The sequence below is a fragment of the Carassius auratus genome, chromosome 2 (genome assembly GCF_003368295.1).
Source record: "Carassius auratus strain Wakin chromosome 2, ASM336829v1, whole genome shotgun sequence".
NCBI classification, from domain to species: domain Eukaryota; kingdom Metazoa; phylum Chordata; class Actinopteri; order Cypriniformes; family Cyprinidae; genus Carassius; species Carassius auratus.
The window spans coordinates 18,096,699-18,114,814 of NC_039244.1; the positions used below are offsets into that span (position 1 = coordinate 18,096,699).

An 18,116-nucleotide genomic window follows, 5' to 3' on the forward strand; every position below is an offset into this window, starting at 1 on the left:
AGGCAGAATATGTGAATTATCCACAAACTCATTTTTTTTTTTGAGGAACCATATTTGTACTGCTTCCACTAAGTCTATATAGCAAAGTGTAATATATATTATAATGGTAAAACAATTACAAACTTCTACTGTACATGTTGTCTTTAATTAAATGCAATGTACTATATACTGTAAACACACACACACACACAGATTTAACAGAACAACACATGATAATAATTTTGCAGCAAATATAAATGACCATTTAAATGACATCTATTTGAAATCTATTCAATATTTAACAAGACAACAGATGTACTGTTTCCTTTCAGGAAAAAAAAACATATTGTTAAAATTATGGAAAATAGGAAAAAACAGTTGCCTTAAAATGTCTATGTGTCAAACATTACATTTGATCATATTTTGTTTATATTAATTGCATCTTTTCTTATCAGTTGTGTACATGTATGGGCTTTATGTTGCATTGTTTTCTTTAGTTCTATTTTCAATATATTTAAAGGTACAAAGCAAGTTTAAGTAGTAGCTCAGGCAGGTAGATATATTGAAATGATATCAAGTAATAAAATAACTGTCAATATAACATTAATTTTGTGTGAATAATTTTGGGTAAAATATAAATAGTAAAAAAAAAATATGGCAGGGAATTTACACATTTAACCCATTTAAAATGAACACATTTAACACTTTTGATGCCCCTTCTGAGCCAAAAATGATGTGTGATTAATTTGATTAATTAATCAGCACATCATGTAATTTATTAGATTAACAATATTAAGTGCATTTGACAGTCCTAGAAATACTAAATGCAGGAAATAAATGTCTGAAACCCATAAGTTATGTCTACACATTTTCTGGCAACAAGAAGGGCTGGAAATAAGAATACACAAGGGTGTTTTTATATTGTATTCAACCATACACTGACCTGAAGCGCAGTCATCTCCTGTATATCCCTCTTGACAGGCGCAGAAACCATCCTTACACACCCCTTTCTGGCTGCAGTTATTAGCACAGAAGATGAGAGAGCAGTCTTCCCCAGGAAGCCGGGTCGGCACTGGCAGGTTCCGTTCACACAGGTTCCTTGATCTGAGCAGTCGTTCAGACACCTGCCCAGCGAGCAGTCCTCCCCAGCAATAGCTTCCTCGCAAACACACTCGCCCATCAATGCATAACCCCCTGTCAGAACAATCACACTGGACTCGAGGCTCTGAGCATATTCTCACCCGCCAAAGTTACGTCACATACACACTCGCCTTCGATGCAAATGCCCCTGGCCAGAGCATCATCTGGGCAGCGGGCTTCAGAGCAGTTCTTTGCCAAACCATCCTTCTTCCAACACCCACAAACCTCCATGCTGAACGTGCCATGGCCACACTGAGGGACGAAGTCGAACTGACCTAAGATTGAACAAATATGAAAAGAAAATTCTCGTCATCTTTTGCTCAATCTAATACCATGGAGAAATAAAAACAAAACAAATGTTAACACGGATACTGAATCATGAATCATTCAAACTGGATTGGTGACCTGAAGAAAGAAGAAAGGAATTCATAAAGGTTTGGAACAACTTGGGTGAGTTAATGATGAATAGAATTTTCATTTTTAGGTGAAATATCCTTTCAAGTATATAACAACTTAGACTACAGGCTGTTCCTTACACACAGCAATCAGTATGGTGTTCTGAAAGAAGTCAGAACCACTCTTATCATTGTGTTTTTTTAATCACTTTCTGTATCCAGGACACTCTTTTAAACATGTCCCTAAAAATGTCTGCATTTTCCTCAGAGGAGACCAAGTCAAATAGGTTTGGAGCAAAACAAGGGTGAGTAAATAATGACAGAATTCCCACTGGGTGAGCTATTCCTTTAATTTCCATCAGGTTGGACTAAAATTAAACTTAAGAAAAATAATGAATAATAATTCTGAGGCAATATCTTGCCAATCTTATTAGCTCCGGTGCATGTAGCTTGGTTTGATTCAGCCAACAGAGGACTTATCAAAGGCTTGAGGGGAGACCTCTCCAGCAGCAGTGCTGTAATTAATCTAGTTCACAATCTAACCTCATTTGTACAGCTTAATATGACTTTCCCTTCACTACTGCAGTGTTTCAGCTGTTTTTAGCTGCCCAGGAGGGGCTACACCAGCCAAGGTTTGCAGTGTGAATCCACCCGAGTGCCCCTTTGAGACGTTAAACAAGCACAACACTACCAACTTCAACAGTTCTGTCGTCCCTATGGGTCAATGCACAATGTAGCTTCTACTTCACTTAGCACTGCAGTCACATCATAACCGACAGAAGGACCAGGATGCACTTGTTTCATCCACCAGGTACAATGAGCCTAAAGCTTTGAAACAGATTCAGTATTAAAGTAGATTTTAGTTTGATTAAGCCATTATAAAACAGAGACACAACCTGAAGCATAATACATCCATGATATTTAATAATGAATATTGATTTACAGCAAACATATTAACTTTTTAATTCAAATTTCTTTGCATTATGTGCAATCTGGGAGTTCCGATGAATGATTCTTAGATGATACTTCACTAATTCTGAGCTATATGAGTCTGTCTGAGAAGCAAGTTTTTAATTAAAATGAGTCTTTTTCTCTCTTTTTTTTTTTTACTTAGTTTTAGCATATTTTAGATAGTTTATTAAAGAGAAGTTATTCCAGCAAAGAGCCGTCAGTGATTTTCTGTTTTTTTGTCAATATTGCTGATTAATAACCTCTATTTACCTTTTTTTTTGTACATATGTGTATACAAAGGCATGTGATAAATTAAATGAATACACTACTATTCAAAGATTTGTGGTTGGTAGAGTTTTTAACGTTTTCAAGACATCTACTCATCAAGGCTGCAATTATTTGATTAAGTCTACATATTCCCCCCCCCCCCCCCCTTACATATACTTTATATATATAATTTACTACTGTGATGAAAACATTACATTTTATAATGCTGCAGGATGTGGGAGCAATGTGCATCCATCTCAAAATCTAAAACCTCACCCATAACAGAGCTCTCTCCACAGCAGCTGGAGCTACACTGTGCTCGAAGCAAGGATACCTCCCTCTCCAGCATCTCTATACGGTTAGCCAGCTGTTCCATGGCGACAGCCGCAGGATAAGCACAGGCCTGCTTTGGGATATTGATGCGATGGGTGAAAGTCACCTGGCTGTCCGAGTCCACTGTCTCTTCTGTGTACTCTGTCGGCATCTTGTCACTCCCAGCTGTACCTTTGTTTGTCCCTGGCCCTGGTATCATGTCTAGCTCCACTGAACAGAGTGACTCTAGAGGTACATTGATGTTGTATACATGATTGAAGATCATGGCCTGGGTCTGGTTGTTAGAAGGACCCCCACCTTCGGCAACCTGTCGCCTCACCCTTGTGGTCCTTACTAGTTTGTTGGTGGGGTTAGGGACAGCTTGAATCCCAAAGAACAGTAAAGCCAGGCTCACCATTGAACCTTGTATTGCCATGGTGCACCCCCACATCACAACTCGGGCACTAGGGTGAGATCATCAACTCCTCAAATAGAACTCTGATTGTCCCTGTGAACAAGAAGAGACCACTTTTTAGTACTAGAGAACAGGAACGAAATCAGCAGATAGCACTATATAGCACTACAAATATGATAACACAAACGTTCTGGGTACACTTGTGAGATGAAGAAAACATGATAGACAGGTATTATCCGGTTAACAGGCCAATCATGACTCTGCCTTCTCTCATGTGACTTTTCACCTATACTGGCCTTTCAAAAGTAAGGGAGGCCAAAGAGGCGCTGTAAAAACGGTAGTATTATTGTAGAACAGTGATGCTTTCAATGTCGGCAACTGTTAAGTTATCATACAATTTTAAAGCACAACATTTATATGACTAAAAGATGAAAACTGGAAACATTAAAATAAAAGTTAGTCATACATATCTTCATAGTAAATAAATAATGCTAAAATTAAACTGTTACACAAGGTTTGTTTATTTATTATTTTTTAATAGGTGGCACAACCTCCTTTGTCCCTGAGGGAAAATATTATAATGTTTAGATAATGCTTCCAGGACAAGTAATTCTTGCAATTCAATCAAATGTAGACCAATGTTAGTCTGATGACATATAAATCGGCATAATTGAAAAGAACAATCTTGAGAAATCCAAATGTTTATGGGAAGTGCAGCTCTTATCTCACACTGGTCCTGTTTCATCGGGCCCTTTTTTACTGTTGAGCCCTGAACGTAAAGCCAAATTATTAAAGATTTGATATTTTTTGCTATAATTATTTTCTGAAAACCGTAGACATTAAACCCAGAGGCTTTCCCTACATCATGAGAACATTTGAGTAATTCGACTGGGAATTTTGTTGATTATACAGTTCAATGATTTAGTAGAGACCAAGCTATGGAATTTTCTTTAATCTTCCTTAATCCCTTATAAGCAACAGAACTCAGGACAAGAGCAAACTGTAAAATGAATCACACCTGAGCCAGTCAGACTGACAACTGGGCTTTGGGGCTTATGGCTATGGCAGACATAGACTTCCCTACTGAAGAAACTTTTTTTGTCACTGTTCAATCACCTGGATAAAAGTAAGAGACTTTAATGTAAATGTGTAATGCTCTATTATGTCTTATAGGAAAATAATTCATACATAGAGAACAAAGCATCCATCCATCCCATCCGTCCAAATCACTTCACTTTAAACTATCTACTTTAGATTAATTACTAAAATTTACTGAATACTGTATGTGCCACAAAAGAACGCTAAGTTAACTGAATGGTTGTGTGTAGTCATATATTCCTGTCACAGTGTGGCATCTTATTTTTATCTGTCGGAGCTTGAGGGTGTGTCTAAGAGGCTCGCTCTCATTTTATTTGTGGCACTGGACCCTGGAGCAGGTGGCTCGTTAATGCCGCCTCCATCCTGCCTCTTACTTATGAGTGGCAAACTTCGCACAGAAGGGGTCTGACATTACACAACCAATTTCACCCCCACACATTCTACAGAAATACAGTCTGATGAAACAAACAAACAAACAAACAAAAACAATCTACAAATATTAGCCAAAACAATGCTAGTTTTGAAATCACAAAGATTTTAGTGGAGTAGTTCACCAAATAAATTTTTATAAAAAACTGATGAAAGTCACTCTTTGGCAATTGTTTTCTTCATTGGACCAGATTTGGAGAAAATTTGGCATTACATGACTTGAATGTCCAAACAGATGATAAAAGCATCTCAGTACTCAGTACCACACAACTTCAGTTGACCAATTAACTTCTTGCAATCTGTATGGTTGTACAAAATAAATTTCATAATTAAGACTGAAGACTGGAGTCATGTGGATAACTGGCAACATTTTTATCAGGTGTTTCAGCTCTGATGGCACCCATTCATTGCAGAAGATCCATCGGTGATCAACAAGTCATGTAATGCTACATTTCTCCAAATCTGTTCCGATGGACAAATAAACTCATGTACATCTTGGATGACCTGAGGGGAGTAAATTCTTGTAGCAAATTAATTAGATGAGCTAATTCTTAAGCAGTCCAAAAATATTATTGTCCCTTAAGTGTTGAATTTTGAAAAATGTCTTTCCTATGGTCTAGTGTTTTCTCTAACGGAGAAGATTAAAGAGACTACAGAACTACAGAGAGATTGCAGACCACTGAAGAGAGCATCACCTCTCTCTCTCATGAATCTTTTTTTTTTTTTTTTTTTTAAACACGCCGCCTTCAAAGTAGAAGTCAGACCAGGTCACGCAGACATCTCTGCATTTCTCCTCATATGATGGGCTGATGGGAAACTTTTCTTTGATTGGAGATCTTGGCAATGCCAAGCAGCCCATAGCCTTTCTAGAAAATGTGTGCCATCACACTGAATGACGAAGAGGCTCAATTATTAAATATGACAGGGAAGACCACAGGGCCCTTTAACTGTGCACTTTTCCCAATTTCCTACTTTACTTTTTGAACAGCACATGTTTCTTGCTGGGATTTTTCTTTCAGCCACTTAATGGTTGTCCACATTGTAGAACCACAATCAGAACTGACAGTACAGTGAATGTTGGTAACACAGCTGTTTTCAACACTAATAATAAAAAAAAAAAAAAACATTTCTCGGATTACAGTACTGTATGTGACACGGAAGACTGGAGTAATGGGTGCTGAAAAATTAACTTCACAGGACCATCACAGGAATGATATTACAATATAGAAAACAGTTATTTTTGAATGCAGAATTGGTGAGCATAAGAGATTTAAAAAATATTAACTATAATTTAAATTTATGCATTAACAAGTTAAGAAAAAATAGAAAAAAATATGAGATTAATCATGATCAAATATTTAAATCGCTCACTGTTGTTATTGTTAACTAAAATGTAAAAAATTTGAACAACTTGAAGTACTAAAATTACTAAAATAATAAATGGTAAATATAAAAAACAAAAAATACAATGACTAAAGCACATACAGTATAAAAATTACTAAAACTTAAAATGAAAGTTGAAAATCTAAAAAATAAAAGCTAATTCAAAAGACAATGAAATCGACTGACAGCTGTATAGTTAAAATGTCCCTAAATTCTCCCTGGAAACTAACTCAAAATGTAATATTGTGTGTCAAGCTAAGAAATTAAAGATTTTTTTCAAAGATTGGTCTGCAAATGTTCTGTTTCAAATGAATGAAAATTATGCTGTTTTTATGTAATGGAAAAACACATGGTGAAAAGAGATATTGTTATAACTAAGGAAAGAACAATTGTATAATTATTGCTTGAATTTCACATTTAAAAAGCTGATGTAAAATCCTGTAGCGTATAATCCCTGTCCCTTGTGACTTAAACAGCATTATCTGCTTTGTGGTAAAGGCTCTTGTTGCTGATGATGAGCATTGACCTTCTTTAGACCTCCTTTAGAACTATGGTAAGTTATACAGAGAGTTGTGGTTGCTAAGCACAATAGTATTATTATTAATTTTTTTTAAATAAAATTATTTTTATTTTAAAGAGACAAAGTTAAAGAAATTTACAAAGTTAAAGAAAGATTTTAAGAATGCAAAGCAGTTTCTTCTCGTTGCTGAAAAGAGCTTCACCATCATTTGGTGAGATGACATATTCTCGTTCTTTAAAATAAAGAATCTTCTGAATCTTCTGAAAACTTATGATGAGCTCATTTTCACCTGCAGGACACATCATCCATTCATCATCCATTCTTCAGGGAACACAAATACACCACTGATTAAAATGTCAGGGCCGAAAACATGAATAAATGTATTTCATGATATCAGATAATTATGGCTTTTCCAGATGTTCAGGTGACATGACTTCAGTGATTTGTAAGCAGTAACCTGATAGTGCTGGTAACTCTACTGTGTCCTGTAGAAAAATTCTCCTATGGTTCAGTAAATGCTAGTTGTGTTCTTAAGCCATGAGAGGAAAAGCAGAGGACTTTAAAAACAGTACTTGCAGAGCAGAGTTGTGATAAAGACATGTAGCCCACGTGACATTAGGGCATCAGGAAGTCAACAAAAGCATTAACCTCTCGCCAAGATAACAGTTCGGAATTTCTATTGGCTTCGCATTGCATTTGGAAAAACCTTGTTGAAAATGGAAAGATAGCAAGGAATATTACTGTGCACCATCGCTTTAAAAGCTACAGTGCCAACATGATGTAAACAGTCTCTAACTGGTCTTAAAAAGTGAAAAGGCCATAATAGATGAAGCTGGATAAGCTAACTTTGAAACCGCGACAATGTCTGCCTGACACAGTTTTAGTCGAGAGTGAAGACTTCTAATTTTCTGAGCAAAATAACAGACACAAGGCTTCAGTGAAATCCTTTTATTTTTTCTTTCTCTTTTCTCATATTTTCAAAACATCCAAGTCAGTTTTCTAGTTCACATTAAAATGAGAACAAGTTTTCACAACATAAACAAAAGTCTCTTTGCATCAGAGCATGACTCGTGTTTAATCATTCATTTAAAGTGTACTGAGTGGCAGATCCAGGCAGACAAATTTCTCAGATCAAAATTCACTTCTCTATAACTCATCAAATTTCTCTTGGCTCAACTTTATGCTTAATTTAACTGTCTATAAGCGGGTTACTCTATTTCCCCTGCCTGTTGTCAGTTGACACATGCTTAAGTAGTCTGCACATTATAAGTGTATAAGTATAGGTCAAGTTAGTTAAATATTTTATGCAGTTGGAATGTCAAAGACTGATTTTTTAAAAATAGATTCATCATATTATTTAACTGTACACTCTTAAAAATAATGGTTCCTAATTGCCATTGATACTTCCTTGAAAAACATTTAACATTTAGGGAACATTTCCATTCCACAATACAGTGGAAAAAAAGGTTCTTTAGATTATTAGAATGTTCTTTATATTAAGCAAAACAGTTATTTTAAGAACTGTTCACTGAAAAGTTATTTGGAGAACCTAAAATTGTTTTTACTGGTGTCAACTGCATTGTTCATTGTTCAACTATTGTTAAGCTACGGTTATGAAATAGTGGAAACACTTTATTTCGATATACAGGTGCTTCTCAATGCATTAGAATGTCGTGAAAAAGCTTTTAAAATTTAAATAAAATGTATTTCAGTAATTCAACTCAAATTATTAAACTCAGTGCACACAGACTGAAGTAGTTGAAGTCTTTGGTTATTTTCATTGAGATGATTTTGGCTCACATTTAACAAATTATAATACTTCATAAGACCAATAAAAAAAAAAAAACATTTTTAGTGAATTGTTGGCATTCTGGAAAGTACTCAGTACTTGGTAGGGGCTCCTTTTGCTTTAATTACTGCCTCAATTAGACGTGGCATGGAGGTGATCAGTTTGTGGCACTGCTGAGGTGGTATGGAAGCCCAGGTTTCTTTGACAGTGGCCTTCAGCTCATCTGCATTGTTTGGTCTCTTGTTTCTCATTTCCCTCTTGACAATAGCCCATAGATTCTCTATGGGGCTCAGGTCTGGTGAGTTTGCTGAACAGTCAAGCACACCAACTTTTGGTGCCTTTGGCAGTGTGGGCAGGTGCCAAATCCTGCTGGAAAATGAAATCAGCATCTATAAAAAGCTGGTATCCAAAACATAATGGACCAACACCAGCCGATGACATTGCACCCCAAATCATCACAGACTGTGGAAACTTAACACTGGACTTCAGGGAAATTGGGCTATTAGCTTCTCCACCCTTCCTCAAGACTCTATGTCCTTGGTTTTCAAATGAAATACAAACCTTGCTCTCATCTGAAAATAGAACTTCGGACAACTGGGCAACAGTCCAGTTCTTCTTCTCTTTAGCCCAGGTAAGATGCCTCAGGAGTGGCTTAACAAGAGGAATACGACAACTGTATCCACATTCCTTAACACATCTGTGTGTGGTGGCTCTTGATGCCTTGACCTCAGCCTTAGTCCATTCCTTGTGAAGTTCACTAAAATTCTTGAATCAATTTCGGTTGACTATCCTCATGATGCTTTAGCTCTTTCGGATGGTTTTGCATCTTTTTTCCTTCCACTAAACTTTCTGTTAATATGCTTAGATACAGCACTCTGTGAACAGCCAGCTTTTTTGGCAATGAATGTCTGTGGCTCCTTGTGAAGGGTGTCAATGATTGTCTTCTGGATAACTGTCAGATCAGCAGTCTTCCCCATGATTGTGCAGCCTAGTGAACCAAATCTTTGCAGACATTTTGAATTGATTAGTTGATGTGGCATATTCTAATTTGTTGAGAATTGATGGGTTTTTGTTAAATGTGAGCAAAATCATCACAATTAAAAGAACCAGTGACTTAAACTTCTTCAGTATGTGTGCGTTGAATTTACTTAATACATGAGTTTCACAAATTTGAGTTGAATTACTGAAATAAATGAACTTTTCACGACATTCTAATTTATTGAGAAGCACCTGTAGTCCACTTTAGACATTCTATAAGCAACTACAAGTAACTTTGCAAGTATATGTCGACTAACTCTTATTAGTATTAGCATTAACAGAAGTTTTAGTAAAATGTCTATTAGCAGACTGTCCACTAACACTCTAATGACTGGTAGTTCACATGTAGTTGCAAAGTTACTTATAGTTATAATGTCTAAAGTGGACTTGACAGTAGTTGAACTTCTTTAAATCATGATTAACTTGTAACTTCAAAAAGTACAATTTCAAAGCAGTTTCCGGGTCTTAAGTCTTCCCTTGTTTGACAAGGTGTTTTCAGCTGGCTGGAATGTATCTGGCAGCAGGTTAGTAGAGTTCTTCCTTTATTTCAAGTTTGTCTAATCTAGTGTTGCTTTGTCACGTCTGAGAGAACATGCGGAGCAGTTTCCCTAATAGGCAGCTACGCCTCATCCATCTCTTTATCCCTCTCTGAAGAGACCTCTTTCTCTTTCTCTCTTTTTCTCTCTCTGTCACGGTAGGAAATCCAGTGTTTCCTCCGTGTCATGTTTTGTGATTGTTTTTGTACTTACGTTGTCTCCATGTGCTCGTTTAGTTGATTGTCATCACCTGGGTGTTGATTGTCTCGCTCCAGCTGATCTTCATCACACCTCAGCTACTTATACTCACCTCGCTCTCTCTCTGTTGTCAGATCCTCTCTCATGTCTTCGTGTCCTAGTTGGATTACCGTCTTCCGTGTTCGTGTGCTGGAGTGGATTAAGTGTTGTCGTCCTCGTGTCAGTGTTCCGGTCTGTTCCTGGTTTCAACCATTGACCACCTTCACCTGCACCGCCGACTTCACCACCCAGCTCATCTCACGCCACCGTAGACCTTCCTTGCCATTGCCAACATCCTGGACTCTCTTTCTCAATAAACTACATCTGATCGCCTGCAATTGCTTCCTCCTCTTTTATCTGTCGTTACACTCTCTCTGTGTTTCTCAATTTCTCTTACTTCTACATGTATTTTTCACATTGATTCCTGTGGTCTCTTATGCTTGCACTGGCTAGACTGACATGAATAGATGTCTGTGTTACCTGTACTAGGAGCCATACTATGACTTTGCAAGGTGAGAGTTACCCTGACACAGACACAGGCGAATCATTGGGGGTTCTGTAACCCCTATTTATGCAGGTTAATGTGCAAACACCTCGATGTAGAGACCCCTTCACACATGCTGGCCTCGGCCTGGCGCACAAATACCCCGGCGAGAGAACTCAGCCCTGCAACATCACTATTCTGTTCTCATTATTCTGATGGTGCCTGCCAAATTGCCTTGTCTTTCAGGATCATTGGACACTGTTCATTTCCAGCACCTGCGACCCAGCGCGTTTTACTTCTCAGCCTCCTTCACGCTCACACTTTCAGAGTTCCCAAGGCAACATAAATTTAACTGTGTTGGTACATAAGGAAACCATGTTTAAAGAAGGCACAACGTGAAGGCCACACACCTTTCGACCAAAGGAGCTGTTAGATGCCTCTACTCTGTCTCCAAGAAATATGAATTTGTTATTCCATTCTTAGGAATAGGCATTTGTTATTCCATGTAATGGCTGAAATTAATGAACATGTAGTTCTTGAAACTGTGGTTAATTAATTTACTATACTGATATATTGATACTCCAAGTTTCTGTAAATAAAAAAGTTTGAATCATATCATATCATAGCATATCATATCATATCATATCATATCATATCAAATCATATCATATCATATCATATCATATCATATCAGTATATTGTTCTAAAATATGGATAAACCATAATATTGTTTTTTTTTAGTAGTCTTTTGTTTATGGTAGTATAGGCATAGTATATATGTATATTTTCAGATGTCCATTTGTCCTTTCTCTGTTTGTGCCTGCCAATTTCTTGCATGAGTGAATTGTGAATAGAAAAATGTGTTTGACTTAATTTTATGCTTGAGTTTTCATGTTCATTTCAGAACAAGGTGGGAAACTGTTGAGTGAAGACCTGGCTTGGAATTAGAGTTATACTCAATCTAAAATCAAAAAATATTCAAAAGGTGTGTACCGTCATGCTGGTACTATTCTAAATGTAAAAGGGAAGACTAAGGAGTGTTTTCAACCACTCTTATGAGAAACCGGGAGGTAAAAATGCATGTCATCAGACCAAATCCTTCAAGTAAAGGGAAAGAGATGTTCAAAGACTTCATTTACATTCTAGAAGCTCCCCCGTGCACAAAATGTCAATCCAGTCCCTCAATCCACTCAGGCCTCAGAATAATTGCTCATAAAGTGCTCCACTATTCTCAGCATGCAGTGCTTCTAGTTCAAGAAAACTGCCATTCAAAAGTCAGACAAAATTCCAAATGGAAGAAATGGCTTGCATTTAATTCACGAGCTGAAACCAGAATAGATTTGCTGACACCTGACAGGATGTTGAATTTGAATTTGAATTGAACTGTCAGAAATAGGAATTTACTGAATACAATTCAAAGAAATGCAATATAGTCACATAAGACATAACAGAGAAATTTCAAAACAATGAACATAATGAACTTTCAAAACAATGAACATAATGAACAAATATATTCATGAGATTTAAATAAACAAATATATATCCCTAATATGCCACCCCACAACTAATTAAATAAACTAATTCAAACTGTCAAAACAGCACCACAAACTATCACATTCTTTTCAAAATTCTACCACATATTTTGAGTGCATTTTAGCAAAGTGTTTTTACATTTTAATGTAGTCTACTAAATTAAACTAACATATAAGAAAATATATAGATTATTCAAATCAAGTTTCAAAATAAGATGTTCATGAGTAATTCATACTGAAAAATGACTATTATTATGGTAAAGAATATAAAAAAAAAATCACATTTCACATTTACAACAGTCCTTAAATTCAAATTTGCTACCTCAACTTAAATTCAGGAATTTAATTGGAACTTTTAAGACATTTTCAGTTTAATTCTTGATGGCACATAACCCTGCTGTTGACATTTCAGGCTTGTTTTTCTCTTGGTTGTCTTGAAAATAATGCACAGGTGTTTTTGTTTTGTTTTTATGCCAAAGGCTTGGTTAGAGTCAGACACATCATGATGATTTCTGGCAGTCCGGGCACAGTTGCACAACCCATTATGACCACAAAGCAATAACGATTCACAAATAAAATGTAATTCCTTAACAGGAGTTTTCTGCTTTTGTTCTGGGTTATGCTTTGAATCGTTGCATCACTGAGAACAACGAAAGTCCTGTAATAATTGTGCAGAGCGAGTTTGGCAAGATATTAATTAATAAATCTTTCACAACTTTTCTGATATATCTGAAGCTTCTACTTCTCAGTGTTTGTGGTGATATCATTGCCTTTGCTCTCCCTATAACACAAATAGTTTCTCTCTCCTATATATCAATGAATCAAATAATTTATCAGGGGTCATGTTTGACAAAGAGCACAATTTCCTCTTTCCTTTAAGTGCAACCACCTCTGAAAGAGCTATTCTCTACAATCCTTCTATGAAGAATATTTACCTTTCATCTATTTCCCCTCACAACCCTCTATTTATTTTACTCCCCAAAATGACAGTTATTGTTGCACTTTCATAAAAGACAGAAACATCTCTGTTCTAAGATAGACAACAAAACACAAGCTAATTTCAGGAGTATCAGAAAGAGAATGAATTACCATGTCAGAAAAAGCTTGAGTATTTTGATGATTTGTTTCCTTCTGAACTCTGACAGTACACCCGGTCACATTTAAATACTAATTATATTTTCTATGTATGTAGCACCGCTTTGTCATGTTATCATTATTTAAAGTGCAGCTTTATTGTGTGTCCTTGTTCAAGGGTGACTTTTCCCTCTTTCTTGGCCTTTATTTCAGATTTAAAACAATATGGCTTATTTACCGTCCCGGTACATAATATCTGATAGGATAAACTTTATGTAATTTCACTGAAGAAACCATATGCGGCATAATTTATCTGGTTTCTGATATATATCATTGAGGTTTTAAAGTAAACATAGTGTGGTGGATTGAGATATCCACATTTAAGAGGAGGGAACTTCACATTTTATAGAAAGAAATAACTTAAAAGTTTGATTAGTGAAGTTATTTCATGAAATTATATATTTTTCTTAAAGCTGCAGTCCGTAATGTTTTTGTGTGTGTGTTTAAAATGTACAAAACTTATAAAATAAGCTAATATACCATGAATCCATTTTCCAAACCATGTTACTGGCTTGTCCCGAATCACTATGTTACACCTATAATAAGCGTTTATATTCGGACTGTTTAGACTAGTTTGGGTAGGCACCGTTGCGGAGTAGCCCAGCACATGCGTGATTCTAATAAACATAAACAGAGAGAAGTAGCTCCGGCTAAAATTTTCTTCCGCAAGACGCACACAGTTCTGTTTATTGACCGCTAAAGCACCAAAAGTTACGGACTGCAGCTTTAATGTTATATGTACATTAGAAAAATAAACGCACTTTACAGTAACTGTGCCATCCTAGAAAAAATAAAAGGGAAAAAAAAAATTTAAATTATAAAACACATTCATTTTTACATCACAGATATAATTTACAATAATTCTGTTTTTATTTTATGTTTGGAACTATAGCCCTGGTGAGCATATAAGATATATATTAGACACATTGGTGTAAAGTACATCCTGTTAATAAATTGAGATTGTGTACCCCCAGAGAAGCATATTTGGGATATACACATCCTTCTTAAAATGTAATAACTCAGTGATGGTCCAAATATTCACACCTTTTGTTTTCAGCACTGCCAAATAACCTTAAGTATTTGGTCTCTCTAATATATACACATTTATTATATGTATCTGTGGTTGTGTAAGCTGTCAGAAGAGATAAAACTTTAGATATAACATGAAGCATAAGGAAAAAGACAGGACTGTCCCAGATGGTATACCTGATACTGACAGATACTGAGACGCTGATGGATTAGAGGGTGAAATCGGACATGCATTTCAGACTATATGACTCCCACACATTCAATATTGAGTAGCTTGGGTTCAGATTGATCAGGGATCTTTCTGCAGTTTTTTTTTTTTTTTTAGGTCGCTGGATTTTGATCTTCCCCTGAGCTTGAAACATATCTTTCTGAATAACATTACAAAGCCCCGGAGCCTCCACTGTCAGTTTTCACTTTCTCAGCCATCAATATGAACATTTATAGATTATTTCATGTTTATATAATCTTAGAGAGACACAGGAAACACTTGAAAGTATCTCCTCTAGGACCTGATTAATTTCTTAAAAGTTAAAATAAGGATGGTGGTGAGATGCCCTGTTGCAATTGGCACACTTATATTTAGGGGGCTTAAGGTTCCGTGCCTTTTATGTCAGCTCCTATAAAAGCTGCCAGGAAAAAAAAGATATATAAATCTGCTGTTTGATCTCTCTTTATGTTTGCCGGAAATAAATCAATCAATTCTGCCGCAGGAAGGTATAGTAAATATAACCGTGGGAAGGCATATATGCAAGCATGCACTTGAGAATTCAGCAAGCAACGTATTTTGTTATTGAATGAATCAGCGTTTTTGAACAAATCGAAAAGATTCCAAATGTGGGACCACCTTTTGCATAAGAAATATTGCCTATTCAGGTACGCTTGAGCCCCAAGAAAGATTGAAGTCTTAGAATACATCTTGTTGTCTTTGTTTACGAGTGACCCTGGTAACAACAAACATGTTTTAGTTGTACATTATGAAATTTTATGAATTATTTTTTGGACATGCTAATGTCAAGGAAATATATACTTTTCCAAACATTAAGGGAATGCTACTTTTGATTGTTCTCTGAACATTCTGAAACACATAGTCCCATCAAAAATTGTATAAATAAATAAACAACAACAACAACAAAACATTTAGAAGGTCTGAGAACATCATTTGAAAGGTTCGATAGTTGATTATATATCTCTGTGTTGTGATTAGTGTAGTGTAGTGTAACATGCGCCTGCCATCCTTCATTTATGACTCATATTTTAAAGATGCTATTCTTAGAAGATTCAAACTAATTAACTGATCGACAACTGTATGGCAGCATGAGCAAGAGTTATCAGTGTCACCCTAAAGTGCACTCTTATCCACAGAGACCTGTGAACTGGTATCTCTCTTAATTCAAGCCATGCTAATGGCTCATTAATATGAGAGTCATGGGGCTGTCAAAGACATGGCACAGCACAGAGCTAAAGGACACTAATCCACATTGATTAGAGTTCTCAGATCAAAGGCTTCCTGCGCTGTCACTTCACCTCTATTCTCTCTTAGGCCCCGTCCACATGGAGACGGAGTTTACCCCAATCCGATCTTTTTTTTCCTCGTCTCAAGAAATATCCGCGTCCACACGAAACCGCATAATGATGTAGTATACATGCCAGACCAGTATGTGGCGCTGTAATTCTGCCACAGAGATACACTAAAAACAGAGAAGAAGACTTGGACTATGCTCATAAACCTTGCGTGTGGTACACAAACGAACATGGAACAATACATTTATTAATCAGTGTTAATGTTAGTTAATATAAAGACAATCGTTCAGTGTTTGTTCATGTTTTTGTTGCTGTTACGTGACGTAGAGGTGTCTGACTAGGGGGGAGACGTGGGCTGATGACGTCATCGTTTCAGAAAATATACGGGTTATCCATCCAGACGAAAACGCAAAGACGGCGTTTTCAAATTTATCCACTCCGGGACCCGGTTTCAAAAAATAGTGGTTTCACCTTATGAAAACGCCGGATCCATGTGGACAAAACGCCTATCCGATAAAAAATGTGTGTGTATTCACAGAATCGCGTCTCCGTGTGGACGGGGCCTTACCCACTCGTGTCGCAATTAGGAGCCCTCTCAGAGTTTCATTAAGATGTTAAAAATACCAAGTCGCCTCCCCCTCAAGGGACCTAAACACAGAGACTCAAAAATCCTCATTTACCATTGTAAGAAACAAACCGTGGCATCTCTCTGAACATTTCAATCAGGTGGAAATGCAGTGTGTGATAATGAGCTCATCATCCACCAGGGATGAAAAAAGTACATTTAAATAGCAAGAGAGAGGGTTTTTTCTTCTTCTTTTTGAGATTGCATATAGACTCTAGTCAAAAAACTAAAAACAAAAAACAAATCTTAAGTGGGCTCAGCAGCAATAATTACAGGCTTTAAGTAAGGATTTTAAGTTTAAGTATTTTTAAAAATACACATTTGACACAGATAAGAGAGAAAACAGGAAATTATAGGAAATTCAAAAACACTGCCTCTTATTTATTACAATTTTTATAAATAGTTATAAATCAAATATCAAAGCAAATTGTCATATTGTGTATGTGCGCGTGTGTTTGTGTGTTTGTTCTGTTGTTCCCTATGTTATAGGGATAGTATAACACCAGTAATTTTTGACCTTGTGGGGATATATATTTTTTTTGTTCAACTGCGGAAATAAGCTTATAAATCCTATACAGGATGATTTATTTTTTTTATTTTTTATTTTTTTAAGATCTTTAGGGGTGGGGTTAGGGAAATGGGATTGAAATTCCAGTTTGTACAGTATAAAAACCATAACATCTATAGAATGTTCCCACAAAACATGGACATACAACATACATGTTTGTGTTTGGAAGAAATACAGCTGGGAGAGATATATTAGCTCCCACATACTGAGTCTTATCGTACCTTAAGTGCCTGTGCTGATGCTCTTCCTGTCTCACCACACAGAAGGATAATCTGCACCTGGGAGAAAGAGGAAGCACATCATTGAACTGAGCCATACATATGCATTCATACACACTCCCAGCAATCATTCATAAATTTACTTGTGAACATAAAACACATCCATGAAACAATCATACCATGACAACATTAGTCTTTTTTAGTTGGGTTCTGCAAACCCTGGGATCTCAAATCTCAAAATCCACAGATTCTAAACAAAAATCTTAATAAACAATAAATTATATGTTATATGATATCATGAAATACAGTATTATATAATACTATGAAACCCACTTGTTCAAATACACTCCTTCATTTAAGAATGAAACAAGCGACTGTATTTTTGAGTAAGTCATTGAATCATTCACTCAACTGATTTGTTCAAAAAATATTTATTCAGGAATGAAACACTGATGTGGGACAAGTCCCCTCCAAAAATCAGGCCAAACTGTCCCCCTCATTTTTTTATTTTATTTT

General features: G+C 36.3%; 1 protein-coding gene across 1 annotated transcript in view; it reads right to left on the reverse strand.

Moving 5' to 3' along the window:
• Window positions 1–840: 840 nt before the first annotated feature.
• Window positions 841–18,116, reverse strand: part of LOC113040752 (tenascin-R-like) — a 30,219-nt gene continuing 12,943 nt past the window's right edge. Inside the window, exons 2-6 of the mRNA XM_026199011.1 lie at window positions 17,604–17,660; window positions 3,009–3,552; window positions 1,251–1,394; window positions 980–1,173; window positions 841–867 (exon numbers count right to left, since the gene is read on the reverse strand). Coding sequence (XP_026054796.1) covers window positions 841–867; window positions 980–1,173; window positions 1,251–1,394; window positions 3,009–3,495 — 852 coding nt within the window. The 5' untranslated portion in view covers window positions 3,496–3,552; window positions 17,604–17,660. The remainder of the gene's footprint in view (window positions 868–979; window positions 1,174–1,250; window positions 1,395–3,008; window positions 3,553–17,603; window positions 17,661–18,116) is intronic.